This window comes from Heterodontus francisci, chromosome 5, assembly GCF_036365525.1.
Source record: "Heterodontus francisci isolate sHetFra1 chromosome 5, sHetFra1.hap1, whole genome shotgun sequence".
In the NCBI taxonomy this organism is placed as follows: Eukaryota; Metazoa; Chordata; class Chondrichthyes; order Heterodontiformes; family Heterodontidae; genus Heterodontus; species Heterodontus francisci.
Window position 1 is genome coordinate 147,680,317 of NC_090375.1, and position 20,320 is coordinate 147,700,636.

The 20,320-nt window shown below is 44.6% G+C and overlaps 1 protein-coding gene across 1 annotated transcript in view; it reads right to left on the bottom strand.

Annotated features, from left to right (window-relative positions):
• The window catches only part of sdha (succinate dehydrogenase complex, subunit A, flavoprotein (Fp)), a 75,707-nt gene that overhangs the window by 25,877 nt on the left and 29,510 nt on the right, over positions 1-20,320 (bottom strand). The window contains exons 8-9 of the mRNA XM_068032222.1: positions 12,834-13,002; positions 4,409-4,604 (exon numbers count right to left, since the gene is read on the bottom strand). Coding sequence (XP_067888323.1) covers positions 4,409-4,604; positions 12,834-13,002 — 365 coding nt within the window. The remainder of the gene's footprint in view (positions 1-4,408; positions 4,605-12,833; positions 13,003-20,320) is intronic.

The following is a 20,320-nucleotide window of genomic DNA, read 5'->3' on the forward strand; positions in this document are numbered from 1 at the left end:
AATGGACGGGCCGTCTTACGAGGAAAGATTGGACAGGCTAGGCTTGTATCTGCTGGAATTTAGAAGAGTAAGAGGCGACTTGATTGAAGCATATAAGATCCTGAGGGATCATGACAGGGTGGATGTGGAAAGGATGCTTCCCCTTGTGAGAGAATCTAGAACTAGGGGTCACTGTTTAAAAATAAGGGGTTGCCCATTTAAGACAGAGATGAGAAATTCTTTCTCTCAAGAGGGTCATGAGTCTTTGGAATTCTCTTCCTCAAAAGGCGGTGGAAGCAGAGTCTTTGGGCTGGATTTTACCTTAGGCGGACGGGAATTCGCCACCGACGTAAAAGTCGGTGGCAAACTCGCTTCCTGAGGCAGGACTTCCACCCACTTGAGGGAGGAAGTCCAGCCTCAGTGAGCTGCCGGCCAATCAGCGGGCCGGCAGCTCTTAGTCCCAGCAGCGCCACCGGGAGCAGTGGCGATTGTTGGGACTGCAGCCCAGCCAACTACAGAGCCAGGAGGGAAGGTAAGTTGGGCATGCCTCACCAGGGAGATTAGCTGTGCCCTGGTGAGGCTAGTGTGGTAGCTAGTGGGGAGGGGGGGCATCTTAGGTCCCAGGGGTGGGTTGGGAAGCGGGGGCGGTCCTCAATCAGGCCCTGTGCCTGACTGCCAGGACACCCCCGCCCCCCCCTCACAACCACCACCACCACAACCCCGGGCGCTCGGAAAGGCTGGTAGCTATCACTGGGCGGCCTTCCATGTCGCTAGCATGCCCACTTGCCATGGGTAAAATACCCATGGAGGCGGGCAGGGGCCCTGAAGTGACCACTTAAGGGCCTTGATTGGCCTCGGGCAGTCGGGCCGTTTCCCCCCCAGCCCGACCGCTGTAAAGTTGACCAGAGGCTGGAGCGGAGCGAGAAGTCCTCCCAGAGCCTTCCGCTCAATTTTACGCCGCCCCCACCCGACCCGCTGGGGCACCGTAAAATTCATTCATTTGAATTTTTTTAAGGCAGAGGTAGATAGATTCTTGATAAGCAAGGGGGTGGAAGGTTATCGGGGGTAGGTGGAAATGCGGAGTAATTAGTTCAGCCACGAACTTATTGAATGGCAGAGCAGGTTCGAAGAACCGAGTGGCCTACTCCTGCTCCTAATTTGGATGTTCGTATTGTTACAACAGACCACTCCAGTCGAAGCCCCCAATTAAAGTATACGATTCTGATTGTGGTGGGAGAAACACACTGTTAATTCAATCCCGTCCCTCCATAGATCACCTAACATATCATTTTAAACTTTCCAAATGAAAGAAAGACCAGCTTAACTGGAGAATCTATTAACCCCCCCGAATGAGGTTAACCAAACCGGGTGCCTTTAAATAAACAAATTAACTGTTTAATTAGAAAAACTAAATTCTTATACACTACTAAGATATAAACAATATCTAAAATAGAAAAAGTTAGAGTCCTTGCAGATTTACACTCCTGCTGAATGTGGAACAGTCCAAGGTTGCTTGATGTCCTCACAGCCGTCCGATGGGGTGAAAAAGGTTCAACAGGCGAACAGTCCGCAGTCTAATTCAGAAGTCAAAATTGTTGCTCCTTCTCCAGCGATGAATTTCAACAATTAACAACTTGCAAACACTTTTTAAAGAATCAATCTGGCTTTAGAATTTTTGAAAGATAAAAGATTGTCACAGTCTAACTTCCCTTCCTTCAGTTTAAATTATCAGAGCTCTCCGTTTTGGCTTGTCTTTTTAGAATTTTGAGAGAGAATAATAAATAAACAGACTAAATTCTCTTCGTTCAGTTTAAATGGTCTGAGAGCCCTCCTTTCAGGCGCTAACACGCAGCTGTCTGTCTGTTTCTCTGTTAGAACAGTCTGTTTCCACTATAAGCCAGTTCAAAATTAAATTGTAACAATGTATCTCTCGATCTCTGGTTCTGAGCGGCTGTATCCCGGGCAACGAGAATGCACTGTTTGCATCACAGTCTCCGAATAGCTGTATCCTGGGCAATGCGAATGCATTCTTTGACTCAGCTTCTGGAGCCTGCTGCCTTAAAGCAGTACTGCTCCCTTTCTAGCCTTAAAGGAACACTGCCTTCTTCCCGAAAAAAAACTACAGGATCATAAACAGTATGTATGTTCGTATTATTGTACTGTTGCAGATGCTGTCCTTTGGATAAGACGTTAAACTGTCAGCTCTCTCAGGTGGATGTAAAAAAGCCAATGCTACTATTTGTAGAACATAGAAGCAGCAGTATACCATTCAGCCCATCGAGCCTGCTCTGCCATTCAATATGATCATGGCTGATCATCCACTTTAATGTCTTTTTCCTAAACTATCCTCATTTGTCACTGGCATTTAGAAATCTGTCAATCTCTGCTTTAAACATACTCAATGACTGAGCTTCCACAGCCCTCTGGGGCAGAGAATTCCAAAAATTCACAACCCTCTAAGTAATGAAATTTCTCCTCATCTCTCTCCTAAGTGGCTTCCCTTTTATTTTGAAATTGTGCCCCCTGGTTCTAGACTCCCCAACCAGGGGAAATATCTTACTTATCCTGTCTATCCCTTTAAGTACTTTGTCACTTTCAATGAGATCACCTCTCATTCTTCAAAACTCTAGAGAATACAGGCCCAGTTTCCTGAATCTCTCTTCATAGGACAGTCCCACCATCCCGGGAACAAATCTGATGAACCACTGTTGCACTCACTCTATGGCAATATCTTTCCTAAGGTAAGGGGACCAAAACTGCACACAGTACTCCAGGAACGGTCTAACCAAGGTTCTATACAATTGAAGCAAGACTTCACTATGCTTGCACTCAAATCCTCTTGTAATAAAGGCTAACATACCATTAGCCTTCTTAATTCCTTGCTGCACTTGCACGTTAGCTTTCAGTGACTTACCGACAAGGACACCCAGGTCCCTTTGTATATCTACACTTTCTAATCTCTTACCATTTAAAAATACTCTACACATCTGTTCTTCCTACCAAAGTGGATAACCTCACATTTTTCCACATTATATTACATCTGCCACATTCCTGCCCACTCACTAAATCTGTCCAAATCTCCTTGAAGCCACTTTGCATCTTCCTCACGACACACATTCCCACCTAGCTTTGTGTCATCCGCAAACATGGAAATATTACATTTAGTCCCCACATCCAAATCATTGATATATATTGTGAACAGCTGGGGCCCAAGCACTGATCCCTGCAGTACTCCACTAGTCATAGCTGCCAACACGAGAATGATCAGTTTATTCCTACTCTCTGCCTGTTAACCAGTCCTTAATCCATGCCAGTATATTACCTCCTATCCAATGTGCTTTAATTTTGCTAACCAACCTCCTGTGGGGGACTTTATCAAAAGGCCTTCGGAAAATCCAACTATACCATATCCTTTATCAATTCTGTTAGTAACATCCTCAAAAAACTCCAACAGGTTCGTCAAACATGAATTCCCATTCTAATTGCTTCAATTCCTCATTCTCCCTAATCCCTTGGATCTCCCTTCTTCGCACTCTGTGCCTCCAGGAACACTCAGTGCAGACAAGCAGCACTGAGAGCCCCCTGAATTTATACTCTGAAGACAATGCTGTGTCAGCTTTGCTAGAGCTCAGAAAACAGTTTAAGCTAGCTACCTAATTAACTAGCTACAGCTACTCTGTGTGTTTCTATATCCCTGTTTAAAACTGCAAGAAACCTAACTTACCTCTTAACTGTAACAGAAATTTCAATTAATTGCTAAATGTAAACAAAACAAAAACTAGTCTCGAGAGATTAACCCTTAAAATCCACTCACTTACCAAACTCCCTTCTTCACAGACTGTGCCTCCAGCAACACTCAGTGCAGACCAGAATGCAGAAGAGCAGGGACGTTCTCCTCCAGTGTCCTGGCCTAATTGTTATCCCTCAAAAAAATCACTAAAACAGATTATCCGGTCATTTATCTCATAAGAACATAAGCTGTTTGTGGGAGCTTGCTGCGTGTGTATTGGCTACTGCGTTCCCCTCCATTACAAAACTTCTAGAGTACCTTACTGGCTGGAAAGTGCTTTGGGATGTCCTGAGGATGTGAAAGGCACTAGAAAATTAATGTTGTTCTTTTACTAATCTGGTTAAGGGATAATTATTGGCCAGGGCACTGAGGAGATCTTCAAATAATAGCATGGGATTTTTACATCTAATTGAGGGCAGATGGGGCCTTTGTTTAGTGCTTCATCTGAAAGACAGCACCTCTGATAATTCAGCATTCCCTCAGTACTGCACTGGTGTTAATCTAGATGGAGTGCTCAGGTTTCTGGAGGGGGACTTGAACCCATGACCTCCTGATTCAGAGGCAAGAGTGCTACACTGATCCAAGGCTGACACCTGTAGAGATCTCTGTCGAAAATACAACCCAACAGATTGTGGTTACCTGCCCTTTGTAGTTGGTGGGGACACCTCCCATGTTGTAATGCACTGTAGGAAGGACTGGAATAGGCTCTTTGGTGACATCCACACCAGCAAAAATCATGGCAGTTTCTGAAATACCAGGCAGTCGCATCGCCAACTGCGCAGGGGGCAGATGGTGCAGTTGTAAGTGCACATGATCTTTGTAAGGGCCGCATCCTCTGTTAAGAAAATAAAGGGCAAATGTCAAAGATCTAAGGAAAACACTCCAGAGAAAGTACAAGACCCCACACTTATACCACCCATGCTTATAATGGCCTAATGGTCTATACTGAACAATTAACAATAACTATTATCCATCACCACAGCAGACTATTATAAAACCATTGCTTATAATGTATTGAGCTTGGTGGTCACTTCAGGCAATTCAACAAGCTTTCCACACCTTAAGTGCAATTACCTTAATTATTTAGCCCTCTCTACTTACAGATTTCAGGCACATTAAAGTGATTATTAAATGTCTCTCAGTTTGTACTGTTAACTATTCACCTTCAGGGCTGAATGCTTCAATGCTGTTTATATTGGCAGCATGATGTAATAGTGGTTGAGTGGCAGGATTACATGCAAAAACTGACTAGCACTCAGGTTGCAAAATTTCATTCTCTTGATCTCCATCATTTGTTGAAGTAGTGTGTCCCTCTCCACTTTAGATGGGCAAGGTAGAGCTGGAAACCAGACGGGCTAAAACACTGTCTTTAGTTTACCCTGGGCTATGCTAAATCAATAAGACAGAGAGTGAAAGTCACAGGTTTCAGTTGTAACAGACATGCTTTGGCTAGTCACTGTTGATTGAAAAAGCAGTTTTGAAAATACCAGAGGACAGATTCTCCTCTTCACTGCACTTGGGGAATGCTCAGTCCCCAGACAGATGAAAAGGGGCAGGTACTTGTTACATCAGTTCTCTGCCCCCACTATGCTGCCCTGACTAGCTTTCCCAGATTAAACATAACTGGACATACAACTGCATTAAGCATACGAATGAGACGACGGAGGGTTTCCGCCCTCAGATTCCCGCCATCGTTTTCCTTGCTGTCTTGTACTCATTGCCTTATTTTACTTTATAGTGCTCCTGTGAAGTGCCTTGAGATGTTTTATTATTTTTTTTATTTAGAGATACAGCACTGAAACAGGCCCTTCGGCCGACCATCAACCACCCATTTATACTAATCCTACATTAATCCCATTACCCTCTCACATCCCCACCTCCCCTCAATTCCTCTACCACCTACCTATACTAGGGGTAATTTACAATGGCCAATTTACCTATCAACCTGCAAGTCTTTGGCTGTGGGAGGAAACCGGAGCACCTGGCAAAAACCCACACGGTCACAGGGAGAACTTGCAAACTCTGCACAGGCAGTTCCCAAAATCGAACCTGGGTCTATGTTTGAAGGTGCTATATAAATACAGGTTGATGATGCTGTTGCAGAGGGGTGCCTGAAGAAACTTGGCACTGGGGCCTGAGCCAGGACTGCATCTGGGCTATGTAAATGGTCTAAGACAGAAAAACTGATCCCTTCCTTCCTCTCACAGGCTCAATGTACATCAAGTAAACTGTGCCCGTCATGGCTTCAGTAAGAGCCCAAAGAAGAACAATCTAACCTATGGTTGGTAATTGGCAGCAGCTCCTGGAACTGTTTTGCAATTCATTCAGAGTTACAATGCCTGTAGCATCTGAATTTGGATAACATTTGTGCTCCAATGTTCTACAGGACATTCAGGCTACAAATAATTAGAAACAGACTTCTCGAAAACAACTTCGCATAGGAACGTGATACAAGAGTAATGGAGCTGTTGATCAATCAATATCAATTAGACTAGAAAAGACATGACATGAGGAAAACCCCAGGGGGAGAGCGCTTTGGGAACTATAGGTCCAAAGTCAACCATTCCTCCCAAGTATGCTACACTTACCATATGGCATATCCCAAATTACTCATACACTATATCCCGAAATGTTATTCTCTGAAAGAAATCTATCTAATTTGCATTGAATGGATCAATACTGTTTCCACTGCTTACAATTACAACTAATAGTTAATTTGTAACCACAAGTCTAAAATGTGCATGAGCAAAATTCACTCTTGGATGATTAAATGTTATCGTTTTTTTTAAAGTCAGTATGAAATGGGAGTCACCCCATGGCAGAAACGGTGAAGCTCTGCTGGCAGCATGGGGCCCAGATTTAGGGCTACAATATTCCAGAATCCCATCCCCGGTCCAGGACTACGTGCTGAGGGACGCACTAAAGCTTAGGGCAGCCGCAGCAAAGGTTCAATGGGGAAAGACCACAGTGTAAGGTCCCCCCACCAAGCTGAACTGAGGGGCTGGATCTATGGGAAACCCCTTGAACTGTATCGGGAAAATTTTGTGTGCTGTAAATGTAAAAATGTATATGGCATGACAATGAAATGGAAGAGTTGTGAGGCAACTCATGATTGTATAGAAGGAAACTGATCAGCTTTGCACTGTTTGTATTTTTTGACTTGATGCTGTTTTAAACTGTTTGGGAATGTGAGATTTACAGATTTTTTATGAATAAAGCATATTTTGGAAATTTTAAAAAAAATCCCCGACCTCCACTTGCAACTTGTGGGGTGCTAAACTAGCTGTAAAGCCGTGCAAATTCATAGAATTTTATAAAAACATGTGTTGATGTTGCGCCGTCAATGTAGAAAAACGATCTGAGGTGCTTCACAATCAAACAAAAACCAAAGCCAAAGGCGATATTAGGAGGGATAGCCAAAAGCTTAGTAAAAGAATTGGGTTTTAATGAGGGTATAAAAGGAGAGGGAAATAAAGAGTTACTGTTATGGACGCTGGACTTTGTACTAAAGAACAAAGAACAGTTCAGCACAGGAACAGGCCATTCGGCCCTCCAAGCCTGCGCCGATCTTGATGCCTGCCTAAACTAACACCTTCTGCACTCTGGGGCCCATATCCCTCTATTCCCTTCATATTCATATATTTGTCAAGATGTCTCTTAAATGTCGCTATCGTATCTGCTTCCACCACCACCCTTGGCAGCAAGTTCCAGGCACTCACCACCCTCTGTGTAGAAAACTTGCCTCGCACATCCCCTCAAAACTTTGCCCCTCTCACCTTAAACCTATGTCCCCTAGTAACTGACTCTTCCACCCTGGGAAAAAGCTTCTGACTATCCACTCTGTCCATGCCGCTCATAACTTTGTAAACCTCTATCATGTCGCCCCTCCACCTCCGTCGTTCCAGTGAAAACAATTCTAGTTTTTCCAACCTCTCCTCATAGCTAATGCCCTCCAGACCAGGCAACATCCTGGTAAACCTCCTCTGTACCCTCTCCAAAGCCTCCACGTCCTTCTGGTAGTGTGGCGACCAGAATTGCATGCAATATTCTAAGTGTGGCCTAACTAAGGTTCTGTACAGCTGCAACATGACTTGCCAATTTTTATACTCTATGCCCCGACCGATGAAGGCAAGCATGCCGTATGCCTTCTTGATTACCTTATCCACTTGCGTTGCCACTTTCAGTGACCTGTGGACCTGTACGCCCAGATCTCTCTGCCTGTCAATACCCCGAATGGTTCTGCCATTTACTGTATACCTCCCACCTGCATTAGACCTTCCAAAATGCATTACCTCACATTTGTCCGGATTAAACTCCATCTGCCATTTCTCCGCCCAAGTCTCCAACCGATCTATATCCTGCTGTATCCTCTCACAATCCTCATCATTATCCGCAACTCCACCAACCTTTGTGTCGTCCGCAAACTTACTAATCAGACCAGCTACATTTTCCTCCAAATCATTTATATATACTACAAACAGCAATGGTCCCAGCACTGATCACTGCGGAACACCACTAGTCACATCCCTCCATTCAGAAAAACACCCATCCACTGTTACCCTCTGTCTTCTGTGACCGAGCCAGTTCTGTATCCATCTTGCCAGCTCACCTCTGATCCCGTGTGACTTCACCTTTGGTACCAGTCTGCCATGCGGGACCTTGTCAAAGGCTTTACTAAAGTCCATATAGATAACATCCACTGCCCTTCCTTCATCAATCATCTTCGTCACTTCCTCAAAAAGCTCAATCAAATTAGTAAGACACGACCTCCCCTTCACAAAACCATGCTGCCTCTCGCTAATAAGTTTGTTTGTTTCCAAATGGGAGTAAATCCTGTCCCGAATAATCCTCTAATAGTTTCCCTACCACTGACATAAGGCTCACCGGCCTATAATTTCCTGGATTATCCTTGCCAACCTTCTTAAACAAAGGAACAACATTGGCTATTCTCCATTCCTCGGGGACCTCACCTGTAGCCAATGAGGATGCAAAGATTTCTGTCAAGGCCCCAGCAATTTCCTCCCTTGCCTCCCTTAGTATTCTAGGGTAGATCCCATCAGGCCCTGGGGACTTATCTACCTTAATGCTTTGCAAGACACCCAACACCTCCTCCTTTTTGATAATGAGATGACTGAGACTATCTACACTCCCTTCCCTAGGCTCATCATCCACCAAGTCCTTCTCTTTGGTGAATACTGATGCAAAGTACTCATTTAGCACCTCACCCATTTCCTCTGGCTCCACACATAGATTCCCATCTCTGTCCTTGAGTGGGCCAACCCTTTCCCTGGTACCCTCTTGCTCTTTATATTTGTTTAAGGGGCAGCACAGTGGCGCAGTGGTTAGCACCGCAGCCTCACAGCTCCAGCGACCCGGGTTCAATTCTGGGTACTGCCTGTGTGGAGTTTGCAAGTTCTCCCTGTGTCTGCGTGGGTTTCCTCCGGGTGCTCCGGTTTCCTCCCACATGCCAAAGACTTGCAGGTTGATAGGTTAATTGGCCATTATAAATTGCCCCTAGTATAGGTAGGTGGTAGGGAAATATAGGGACAGGTGGGGATGTGGTAGGAATATGGGATTAGTGTAGGATTAGTAGAAATGGGTGGTTGATGGTCAGCACAGACTCGGTGGGCCGAAGGGCCTGTTTCAGTGCTGTATCTCTAAACTAAACTAAAAAGCCTTGGGATTTTCCTTAATCCTGATTGTCAATGACTTTTCATGACCCCTTTTAGCCCTCCTAACTCCTTGCTTAAGTTCCTTCCTATTGTCTTTATAGTCCTCAAGTGCTTCGTCTGTTCCTAGCCTTCCAGCCCTTACAAACGTTTCCTTTTTCTTTTTGACTAGGCTCACAATATCCCGCGTTATCCAAGCTTCCCGAAACTTGCCAAACTTGTCTTTCCTCCTCACAGGAACATGCTGGTCCTGGATTCTAATCAGCTGACGTTTGAAAGACTTCCATATGTCAGATGTTGATTTACCCTCAAACAGCCACCCCCAATCTAAATTCTTCAGTTCCGACCTAATATTGTTATAATTAGCCTTCCCCCAATTTAGCACCAGCATGGGCCTGCCTCAAAACAGAAACACGCCTGGTTCCCAATGACTTCTTTGTTCCTGAGGCCAATTGATTTTCAAAAGCCAACTGATTTATCTGTGACCAACTGCTTGTCTGAAACCCTCTGCTTTTCTGTCAGCAAACACAAATCAAAACACCAATAGGCACCCCCTGCATCATCTATATCCAGCAATGTATATGTGGGATGTCTGTGACAGCAATTTACACCAATTATTGTCAACTCCAAATCTTCTTTTTGTTCTGGAAAATCATATGAATATTTAAACCCCTGATTGAGGCAGCTGCAGACACACCATCTCCAGCTGAAAGGTTCCCATTGTTTAGGGTCTTAACACTTCCCATTATGACCTAACTAAATAAACATGGGCCACCCTTTGATTTGTAACACCCTAAGTTTGTTTGGCATCTTCTCAAACCATTTGCCTTGTATTAAAAAACAATTCCCAAATTAGGAGTTACCTCTGGAAAATTAATACAAAGCATGAACTTGGTGACTGTAACATAATATATTCCAGAGTTTTGGTGTGAGCATTATCTTGGCTAGAAGCCTCATCATTCTTGCTGTGTGGGCCTGTACGGTTTTATAGCTGAGAAAAGATGTCCAGAAGTATCAGTAATACAATGAAAGGTTCGAACTCCCAGGGTCAGGCCACTCTGAGCGGACATGAATAGCTAAGGATGTTACTCAGGACTGAACACAAAATAAGGAGGGACAGTGCAGTAAAGACAATAAGTCACCTGCAAACAGACAGTGCTGGAATGGCTCAGTGGGCCAGTGAGCAACTGCAAGAGAAAAAAAATCCAAGTTCCAATTTCTTTCACAGTCTCTGTAGCAGCCTAAGCAGTAGCCCTTAAAGGCACCATTACCTTACCTCCCCCCTCCACATTAATACTATACAGGCCGTCAGCCCGTGTTACCTCACCCTAAACATTTTCCCTCTCCCAACACCCAACCTCTTCCACTTCCCCAACCTCCCGTTTGTTTACCTTCTCAAACCCTGCAAATCCCCTCCACCATCACTGCAAGCCTGCACCAGCTCTGCTACTACCTCAGTGCTGGGTTTAGAAAAGAACTTGCATTTCTATAGCACCTTTCACAACCTCAGGACGTCCCAAAGCGCTTTACAGCCAATGAAGTACTTTTTAAGTGCATCACTTTTGTAATGTAGGAAACATGGCAACCAATCTATGCACAGCAAGCTCCCACAACAGCAACCTGAATAATGACCAGACAATCTGTTCTTAGTGATGTTGATTGAGGGATAAATATTGGCCCGGACACTGGGAATAACTCTGCCATGTTTCTTCAAAATAGTCTCATGGGATTTTTTACAACCACCTGAAGGGCAGACTGAGCCTCAATTTAACATCCCATCCAAAGGCTGGAACCTCAGAGTGCAGTACTCCTCAGTGCTGCAGCACTCCCTCAGCATTGCATTGAAGAGTCAGCTTAGATTAACTGCTCCTAACTCTGGAGTGGAACACTTTCCTACTTTAAAGACAAGAAGTTGTTAGAGCTTGAACCCACATCTTTACAACAATATCAACTTGCATTTGTATAGCACCTTTAATGCAATAATATGTCTCAAAACATTTCACAGGAGCGCCAAACAAAATTTGGCAGCGAGCCACATAAGGAGATATAGGAGAAGTGACCAAAAGCTTGGTCAAAGAGATAGGTTTTAAGGAGCATCTTAAAGGAGGAAATAGAGGTAGAGAGATGGAGTGGTTTAGGGAGGGAATTCCAGAGCTTAGGGCAGCTGAAGGCACGGCCGCCAATGATAGAGTTATGTTTTTAAAAACTGTGGTCTTTAACGCAGTGGAACATGGACATTTGGAGGAAACATGTGATCTCATACAAAATCTGCCCAGAGACAAGGCAGTGGTCTTTCTGGGGAAACAGCGGCTCTCATTCACCAATACAGCAAAAGGCTACTAAGATTTGAACCCGGTTGGAAGGCTCGGAGGCTTGTGGAGGAGAAAAGACCAATGGTGTCACCAGAGATTGCCTTATAAATGGAAGTCCAGTCAAATGTGCTCGGAAGAAGTGAGTGAGCAGGAGCTTTGAGAAGGACACTAGGAGATCTAATCCACTGCAGCTGGAAGGAGTTTGGGACTTTTAACTGCAAGGATACCTTTTTTGCTGAGAACACTGTGTAATATATAAATGTGGTGTGGGGTTTTCAAGTGTGTTAATAAGTTAATGGGAAATACCTTTCTCTGTAATTTAGTATATTAGCTATCAAAGTACTGTTAGTGTTCATTTTTAGTTTATTGTCATGGTAAAAGTCTTAAAATATGAACTCTTGTCGTGTGATTCTTTAATCGGTCACTGGGAAGTTCATATCTCTTGTTTTAAAGTTAGCGGTCTGTACTGAGGTCGTAACATTATAGAAATAAATTATTTAGCCCAACGAGGTTGCACTGGCTCTATTTCCTCTCCCCCATAAATCACCTTATTCAATCCCAACTGTTCCGCTTGCTCTCTAAAACCTTTAATACTCATTTTCAAACAACTGTGTAATTATCCTTTAAAAGATTTATTGACTCTGCTTCAACAATGGTTTGTGGCATAGAATTCCAACGAGCCCCTGCTGTCTTGTGTCAATTCAGCAGTTTAAAACCTTCTTTCACCACCCCACTCCATCCCTTGCATACACCAGTAAAACAGGAGAGGTGCAGTGACATAACACTTTGGAATAGTTAACATGCCATTCAAGGATGGAAATGGCATGCTCCAGAATTCAATCAATGCTGTGGGCAAGCCAGGTGTTTTCCCAAAGTGTGTCATATCAGATAGCCATTATCGGGTTGCTTTAATACATCCCATGGGTCTGATTCAGAATGAGACTGGCAAAAGCTGAGAATTGGTTGCTTGTGCATTCTTCTCTATTGCAGGCGGGGGGAAGGGAGTTGAGAGAAAGAAAAGTGCAAATCTTACTTTAACAAAAGGAAACAAAAGCACACAAAGCTAGAGCACCTAAAGCTTACCGTCCTTCACGAATTTCAATGGTCATAGATCGCGAAACAACATCTCTTGAAGCAAGATCCTTTGCAACAGGAGCATAGCGCTCCATAAACCTCTCTCCCTCACGGTTAATGAGAATTCCACCTTCACCACGACATCCTTCAGTGATGAGGCAACCAGCACCATAAATTCCTAGGGGGTGCGACAAACACAGCTTTCAGGTATTTCCTGATCTGATGTAGCAAAATTCAGTGTACAAGTCAAACAGTGAAACATCTGATGTGATTGATCACCCTACAAATTTTTAAAAATTCATTCATGGGATGTGGGCGTCGCTGGCTAGGACAGCATTTATTGCCCATCCCTAATTGCCATTGAGAAGGTGGTGGTGAGCTGCCTTCTTGAACTGCTGCAGTCCATGTGGGGTAGGTACACCCACAATGCTGTTAGGATACAGCCAACACAGATGTACCAGAGACATGAGCAGTTGTCACAAATTATTTGAAAGTATTGTGTGCAATACTATAAACTATAAACTTGTACTATAAACTCAACTCATTAGTTTTTAAGAGTCAGCCTTGGTTCGGTGGTAGCACTCTCACCTCTGAGTTAGAACACTGTATGTTCAAGTCCCACTCCAGAGACTTGAGCACATCATATAACTGACACTCCAGTGAGTGAGTGCTACACTTTTGAAGGTACCATCTTGACGGTGAGACATTAAACCAAGGCCCCAACTGCCCTCTCAGGTAGATGCTACAAAAAAAAAAACCTACAGCTCTGTTCAAAGAAGAGTAGGGTAGTTCTCTCCAGTCTCCTGGCCAACATTTATTCTTCAATCAACACCTAAAACAGATTACCTTGTCAGTTATTTCATTTGTATTTGTGAGCATGCTGTGCGTAATTTGTCTGCCATGTTTCCGACATTACAATAGTGACTGCACTTCAAAAGTTGGGTGTAAAGTGCTTTCGGACATCCAGAGTTTTGGCTGCATTTGAAGCCAGGTACCAAGCGTGAAAGGGCAGTGGGCTTGTCTACTGGGCCACACAGTTTTAGGTTGGTGGCCATGCCTTCAGCTGTCTAGGCCCTAAGCTCTGGAATTCCCTCCCTAATCCTCACCACTTTTTTCATCTCTCATAACCTATAACACATCCCTTAAAACCTACTGGTAAGAAATTGGGATTGTACCCATTTTTGGGCTCTCCGAGTGCCCTTACAGCTCCAAAATGGCACCTATGGCAAGTGGACACACTTGTGGGTCAAATCACACCAGATGCCATATTGGTGAAGGCTTTAGAGTACGCGTGCAATGCTGATTTGACGTCAGCAGTGTCACTCATAAGCTCAAAGTTCCAGCCAACATCCCCTCCTAACCTTGCATAGCTGAGCAGGTGTTGAGCAGCAGAAAGGAACCCCCACCAGTTCTATTTAAAGGGATCATCAACTGCTAACAGGTTAGTTGCTGGTTGATTTCTTCTGGCTGTTGCTTCGATGCTACAAGTGCTTGGTGCTTTCTATAGTTTCAACTTGCAAAAGCCTACAGGGAGCGATGTGACAGGTGCCACATAAAAGGTTACTACACAAGATAACAGCTCATATTGTTGGGGTTAATATATTAACATGGATGCAGGATTGGCTAACTAATGGGAAATTAGGGACAAATGGGTCATTTTCAGATTGGCAAACTGTAACTAGTGCGGTGCCACAGGGATCAGTGCTGGGACCTCAAGTATTTACAATCTACATTAATGACTTGGATGAAGTGATAGTGTATTATGGCCACATTTGCTGACGATACAAAGACAGGTGGGAAAGCAAGTTGTGAGGAGGATATAGAAAGTCTGCAAAGGGATATAGGCAGGTTAAGTGAGTGGGAAAAATTTGGCAGATGGAGTATAATGTGGGGAAATGTGGGGCTATCCACTTTTGTAAGAAGAAAAGCAAAATATTTAAATGGAGAGACACTACAGAATTCTGCGGTACAGGGGGATCAGGGTGCCCTGCATTACAACACTTCAAAAAGTACTTAATTGACTCTAAAGTGCTTTGAGACGTGAAAGGCGCTATATAAATGCAAGTCTTTCTTTTGTATATGAATCACAAAACGTTAGCATGCAGGTACAACAAGTATTTAGGAAGGCAAATGGAAGGTTGCCCTTTATTGCAAGGAGGATGGAGCATCAAGTAAGGAAGTCTTGCTACAACTGTACAGGGTGCTGGTGAGACCACACCAAGCGTACTGTGTACAGTTTTGGTCTCCTTACTTAAGGAGGGATATACTTACATTGGAAGCAGTTCAGACAAGGTTCACTAAGCTGATTCCTGGGATGACTGGGTTGGGTTGTCTTATGAGGAAAGGTTGAGCAGGTTGGGCCAACACACACAGGAGTTAAGATGAATGAGAGCTGATCGTGGAGGAATCTGAAACTAGGGGGCACAGTTTCAGAATAAGGAGTCTCCCATTTAACACAGAGATGAAGAGGAGTTTCTTCTCTGAGGGAGGTTAATCTTTTGAATTCTGTACCCCAGAGAGCAGTGGAGGCTGAGTCACTCAATATATTCAAGGCTGAGTTAGACAGATTTTTGATCTACAAGGGAGTCAAGGGTTAAGGGGGGGCAAGCAGGAAAGTAGAGTTGAGGCCACTCAACTGGCATGATCTTACTGAATGGTGAAGCAGGCTTGAGGGGCCGAATGGACTACTCCTGCTCTTATTTATGTTCTTAGGCTACAAGACTTTTTGCTGACTTCAACACTTCTACACAAACCAGTTGTGCCCAGACAAAGGTGCACTAGTAAGTATTCCCCTTGGAATACAGCATAACTTGGAGATGAACAGAAACCACCTAGAACAGGACATACTGCTGGAAGAGAGGGGGAAAGGAGAAGAACTACTGTGACATCCAGCAAGCCCCTTTTCACACTGTAATCCACAGCCATGTTGGCAGCTATCTGAGCTTCCACTGCAGCACTCAGATGTTGGGCGGCTGCTGCTTGTGTTGCAATGGAAGCTGAAACATTGGCAATCAGATGCTGCTTCATAGTTGGATCCACAAATGTGTGAACTGAGTTGGCTACCACTTCCATGTTGGAAAGGATCAACTCCAAGCTCTGCACAAAGCCCTGTGCAAACTGTGTGCTGGACTCCTCCATGATCCTGGATACTGACCGCATGCTTACTGGCGGGCTTCCCAACGCACCAAGCATTTTGTTGTGCATACTCGTCATGGTTCTTCTGCAGGCTGCCCCATCAAAGTGCTCATGAATCCCCTGCAGCAGAACTTGTGTGCGACCTTGTCCTCTGGCAAGCTAGCACTTGCGCCATCCTTGCCCTCCACTGCCCTGGCGCCAGGCCACTCATGCCCAGTGTCGCAACACACGCAGATCCTGCCTCTATAGCCTATCCTTTATATTACATGCAGTGTCAGTATCTGAGCTAGTAGCCGAGTGTGAAATCGAATGACAATGCATCTTGTTCATCATTGCCTTCTTGATGTTCCGCTACTGCCAGATTAGCTTGCGCTTCAACAACAAAAACTTATACTTACATAATGCCTTTAATGTAATAAAGGCCCCATGGCGCTTCACAGGGGAACTATAAAACAAAATATGATACCAAGCCACATAAGGATATTAGGGCAGATGGTCAAAAGCTTGATCGAATCAATAGGTTTTAAGGAGTGTCTTAAAGGAGGAAAGCAAAGTAGAGGCAGGAAAGTTTAGAGGGGGAATTCCAGAGCTTAGGATTCAGGCAACTGAAGGCATGGCCATCAGCAGTGCAGCAATTAAAGTCAGGGATGCTCAAGAGGCCAGAATGAGAGCAGCGCAGATATAGTTGTAGGGCTGGAGAAGATTAGAGACCGCAGAAGATCAGAGATAAGGAAGTGTTGCTTAACCACAAGCCAGTATAAGTCAGTGAGCACAGAGGTGATGGGCTCGAGTGGACGCGATCATCCTCCGGTCCATAAACCTGCTGACTGCCACTCACTTCCCTCCTCCATGTCAGCAGAAAACCCCTTGTCTCTCTCCAGGAAAGTGGCGCTGAATGGGATTTGGTGCGAGTTAGGAAGTAGGCAGCAGAGTTTTGAATGACATCAAGTTTACAGAGGGTAAAACGTGGGAGGTCGCCAGGAGGACATTAGAATAGTCAAGTTTAGAAGTAACAAAGGCATGAGGGGTTCAGCAGATGAGCTGAGGCAGGGGCAAAGTCAGGGAGGTGGAAATGGATGGTTTTCGCGATGGAGCGGATATGTGGTTGGTTACACATCTCAAGGTCAAATATAACACCAGTTTTGCAAACAGTCTGGTTCAGCATCAGACATTCGCCAAGGAGAGGGATGAGTCGATGGTTAGGAAGCAGAATTTATGTCAGGGACCAAGGACAACGGCTTCGGTCTTCCCAATATTTAGTTGGGAGGAAATTTCAGACAAGCAGTCAGACAATTTAGAAAGTAAGGGGTCAAAGGAGGCAGCGGTAAGGTAGAGCTGGGTGTCATCAGCATAGGTAGAGCTGGGTGTCATCAGCATACGTGTGGAAAGAAGGATTCTGTTTTCAGATGATGCGGGAGGGGCAGCATGTAGTTGAGTAATGGAGGAGCAGCCCAAGGATAGATCCTTGGAGGATATCAGAGGTAACGCTGTAGAAGTGGGAAGAGAAACCATTGAAGGCTATGAATAGACAGAAGAATGGAACTAGGCGAGTGCAGTGTCACCCAGCTGGACAATGGTGAAGAGGCGTTGGAGGAGGATGATGTGATCAACAGTGTCAAAGGCTGCAGACAGGTCAAAAAGAACAAGGACAGAGAGTTCACCTTTGTCACAGTCACATAGGATGTAATTTGTGACTTTGATAAGAACTGTTTCAGTACTGTGGCAGGGGTGGAAACCTGATTGAGGGGACTCAGGGGTACATGGAAGGAGAAAGATTGAGTTGTGGGAAGGTGGGGTAAGTAAGAGGTGCATGCTTATACCATCTGCAGGTGGAAAATGAGGAAAGAGTATGGGATGAGGGGGAGATGGGTTGCGAGTGTCAATTATATATTTATTGTATTTAATTGTATGCAGGTGGTGGGCATTAACTGAGGGTTCAATTGAGTCCCTATAAAAGGGAACAAACTGAAACTGTGGCTGTTGGATGAGGGGGTGCATGTTTATAATGCAAATGTAATAAGTGTAAATAAGTGCATATAGAAGTATGTAGAGTTTGGTTCCAGTTCTATCCTTCACTACCTGACTTTCTGGAATATAGCATTGTAGCAGAGGATAGTTGTTGAAAGGTGAAGGTTGGAAACTAAGAAAATATTTTTCAGACATGACCTTAAAACTTTCCTGGCTGCCAATAAATTTGAGAATAAACTAAATACAGCAGCAAAACAAAGGGAATTAACCCTTAGCTAAGCTGTTCTAGCACAGCAACAACACAGGCATCTACCCGACTATGTGGAAAATTGCCCAGCTATGTCCTGTCCACAAAAAGCAGGACAAATCCAATTCAGCCAAATATCGCTCCCATCAGTTAACTCTCAATCATCAACAGTGCTATCAAACTGCACATACTCAGCAACAACCTGTTCACTGATGCTCAGTTTGGGTTATTCCATGGCCACCTCAGCTCCAAACCTCATTACAGCCTTGATCCAACCAGGACAAAAGAGCTGAATTCCAGAGGGGAGGCGATAGTGATTGTCAAATACTGCCTTGATGTCAAGGGCAGAGTGTGGCATCAAGGAGCCCTAGCAAAATTGAAGTCAATGGCAATCAGGGGAAAAAGGCTCCACTGGTTGGAGTCATAGCTAGCACAAAGGAAGATGGTTATGATTGTTGGAGGTCAATTATCTCAACCCCAGGACATTGCTGCAGGAGTACCTCAGGGTAGTATCTGCGGTCCAACCATCTTCAGCTGCTTCATCAATAACCTTCCCTCCATCATAAGGTCAAAAGTGGGGATGTTCACTGATGATTTCACAGTGTTCAGAACCATCTGCAACTACCCAGATACTGAAGAAGTTTGTGCCCAAATACGGCAAGACCTGGACAACATTCAGGCTTGGGCTGATAAGTGGCAAGTAACCATACAAGTGTCAAGCAATGACCATCTCCAACGAGGGCAAATCTAACCAGCTCCTCTTGGCATTCAACGGCATTACCATCACTGAATCCCTCACCATCAACATCCTGGGAGTTACCATTGACCAGAAAGTGAACTGGATCAGCCATACTGTGGCTACAAGAGCAGGTTTAGGAATCCTGCAACGAATAACTCACCTCCTGACTCCCCAAGGCCTGTCAACCATCTACAAGGCACAAGTCAGCAGTGTGATGGAATACACTCCACTTGCCTGATGAGTGCGACTCCAACAACACTCAAAGCTTGATACCATCCAACACAAAGCAGCCTGCTTGACCGTCACCCCATCCACCACCTTAGACGTTCACTCCCTCCACCACCGGTGCACAGAGGCAGCAGGGCATAGTATCTACAAGATTCACTGCAGCAACTCACCAAGGCTCCTTAGACAGCACCTTCCAAACCCATGACCTCTACCACCTAGAAGAACAAGGGCAGCAGAAGCAGTGCTCCATCTCCCCCCTCATCCCATACTCTTTCCCTCATTTTCCACCTGCAGATGGTATAAGCATGCACCTCTTACTTACCCCACCTCCCCACAACTCAATCTTTCTCCTTCCATGTACCCATGAGTCCCCTCATTCAGGTTTCCACCCCTGCCACAGTACTGAAACAGTTCTTATCAAAGTTACAAATTACATCTTATGTGACTGTGACAAAGGTAAACTCTCTGTCCTTGTTCTTTTTGACCTGTCTGCAGCCTTTGACACTGTTCTGCAAGTTCCCCTCCAAGTCACTCACCACCCTGATTTGAAACAATATAGCCATTCCTTCAGTGTTGCTAGGTCAAAATCCTGGGATTCCCTTCCTAACATTGTGGGTGTACCTACCCCATACAGACTGCAGAGTTCAATAATGTGGCTCACCACCACCTTCTCAAGCACAATTAGGGATAGGCAATAAATGCCAGCCTTGCCAGTGACGCTCACTTCCCAAGAAAGAATAAATATAAAAAAAACTTGGGAGACAGTTTGGAGTTTCTTCTGAGGTACCAGATAAGGATTAACCAGTTTTGTCACGCAGGTGGATTTGTACTGAAAACGCCCTTGCAGATGAGATTTATAAGGCTAAAGCGAAGCCAGTTGCCAGGGGTTTTGAAGAGTGACTGGGTGACATTGAGGTGACATTTTTCAGAGCGAGGTGTTTCTGAAACTGCCCGAAGGATCAGCAGATACAGAAGGAAAACTATGGAAACTAAATAAATTTGTCTATGATGCCGCCAGGATATGGTATTTTTCAATGATATCAGTTTTGCTGAAAATAGGTTGTGTTCAACTAAAAGCAGATCCCACCATGTTTTATTGGTATCATAAAGGGAAACATTCAGGCATCTTCATGATACATGTTGATGATTTCTTATGGGGTGATACTGCAGAATTTGAGA